Below are 1,762 nucleotides of genomic sequence, written 5' to 3' on the forward strand. Positions count from 1 at the left end.
CAGCCAACCCCCGGGCAGGAACAGCCCCTTCCAGTGACCCCGACCCTGCCACCTCCTCCGCTGGCTGCGGACTACATCTCACCCCTCCCTCCAGGTGCTATTTTGGTGAGAAGGTGGCCCTGTACTTCGCCTGGCTGGGCTGGTACACCCGCCTGCTGGGCATCGCTGCGCTGGCTGGGCTGCTGGTCATTTCAGCTCCAGCCAGGTGAGGTAAGGCAGCTGGGAACGCCAAACGCACGTCTCCCCGACGAGCCTTTGAGCCAGCGACTCCCCTTTGCTCCCCTCTGCGCCCCTCTCTCCAGCAAGGAGATCTGTGAAGCCAACGACACCATCATGTGCCCGCTCTGTGACCAGAAGTGCCCGTTCTGGCTCCTCTCTGACACCTGCACCTACGCCAAGGTAGGCACCCCCTCCCCAGACAGGCTCCGTGCAGAGGGTGGGGAAATGCTCCCGGGTTTGTGCTGTTCCCACACCACCAGACAGAAGAGCCCCCAGCAGGAAACCTCCACTCACCTCTAACAAGGTACAGCCAGACCACGGTCTCCATCCCCACCGAGGGGAGTTCACCACTAACGGGTCCCAGTGCCCAGCCCCGTCCTGCATTTTGCCCCCTCCCTGTCTCGGGGGGACAGGAGGGCAAGGGGACCGCTGAGCACAGAGGCCTCTCCCCAGCCCACGAGGTGCCACAGCCCCTGCACCCCAGTCCCCATCACACTCCCCCTGATCTTCTGCAGGTCACTCACATGATCGACAACGCGGGGACGGTTCTGCTCGCCATGTTCATGGCAATCTGGGGTAGGTGTCCACGTCCTGGTGCTGAGCACAGCTTGGAAGAGGGATCATCCCACTGGGGCTTAGGGGTAGAGCAGGTGGAGGAAAACAGGCCACCAACACAGCTCCACTGTTCAGGGACCTTTTAGTTCTTATTTCCTTCACTTCCAGGGCCACCAGCTCCCATTGCAGACAAAGCAAGGAACCAAATCAGCCCAGCAATTTCCTTCAGCTCCCCAAACACTCCTTACCTGTCCTGCCTGAAAGCTTTTCCTCCTTCATGCCCTGCAACCTCCTGCAAAGCACCCAGCAGCTTCTCTGGCTGGGATTTTCTAGCAGCTGCCTGTAAGTGGTGGCAGCTGCACGAGGAGGGACCACCAGATCCCTCACTAACCTCCCCAGACAGCTGCACGCTCTCTGAGCTGCTGTGCAACAAGCACGTCAGAGCTCTGGGCTCTGAGCTGGTGTGACCCCATCACCGTGTCAGGGACACATCTCACCTGGCTCTGCTGCAGCCACCACGGGGGCGAGGGCTGGGTGTTCCACCTGTGAGACCACGGGCTGAGCAGGTCACGGGCACGGTCCTGCTCGTCCCTGTGGGTTGGTTTGCACAGGGACAGGCTCAGGAGATCAGTCCAGAGGAGCTGGAGGGGTGGTTATAGATGGACTTGCAGCAGTGCAGCCACGCTCGGGTGCAGTACAGGACACCGACACCACATAAAAGTGCATTTTCAGTGAACCCAGAATAACACATCTGGCTGGCACTGCACAGACGTGCCCCCCAGCAGAACAGCCCTGGGCCTGGCTCTGGTTTGTGCCCAGTCCAGTGGGGACACCAGAGCTGGCCTGGCTGGCAGTGCCAACTCACCCTCACGCCTCCAGCCCGTCCCTCGCGGGGCCGACACCCGGCGCTGTGTGCCCAGGGCCCGTCCTGGTCCCCGAGACACAGGGGTGGCTGAGGGTCCTCCAGGGGCAGCTGCGGGTCCTCCAG

The 1,762-nt window shown here is 62.0% G+C and overlaps 1 protein-coding gene across 1 annotated transcript in view; it reads left to right on the top strand.

Annotated features, from left to right (window-relative positions):
- Window positions 1–94: 94 nt before the first annotated feature.
- ANO9 (anoctamin 9) overlaps window positions 95–1,762 on the top strand; it is a gene marked incomplete at both ends in the record, with an annotated part of 5,444 nt that continues 3,776 nt past the window's right edge. Inside the window, 4 exon segments of the mRNA XM_008938684.1 lie at window positions 95–186; window positions 189–210; window positions 303–399; window positions 735–795. Coding sequence (XP_008936932.1) covers window positions 95–186; window positions 189–210; window positions 303–399; window positions 735–795 — 272 coding nt within the window.

This window comes from Merops nubicus, unplaced genomic scaffold (assembly GCF_000691845.1).
Source record: "Merops nubicus isolate BGI_N331 unplaced genomic scaffold, ASM69184v1 scaffold34550, whole genome shotgun sequence".
NCBI classification, from domain to species: Eukaryota; Metazoa; Chordata; class Aves; order Coraciiformes; family Meropidae; genus Merops; species Merops nubicus.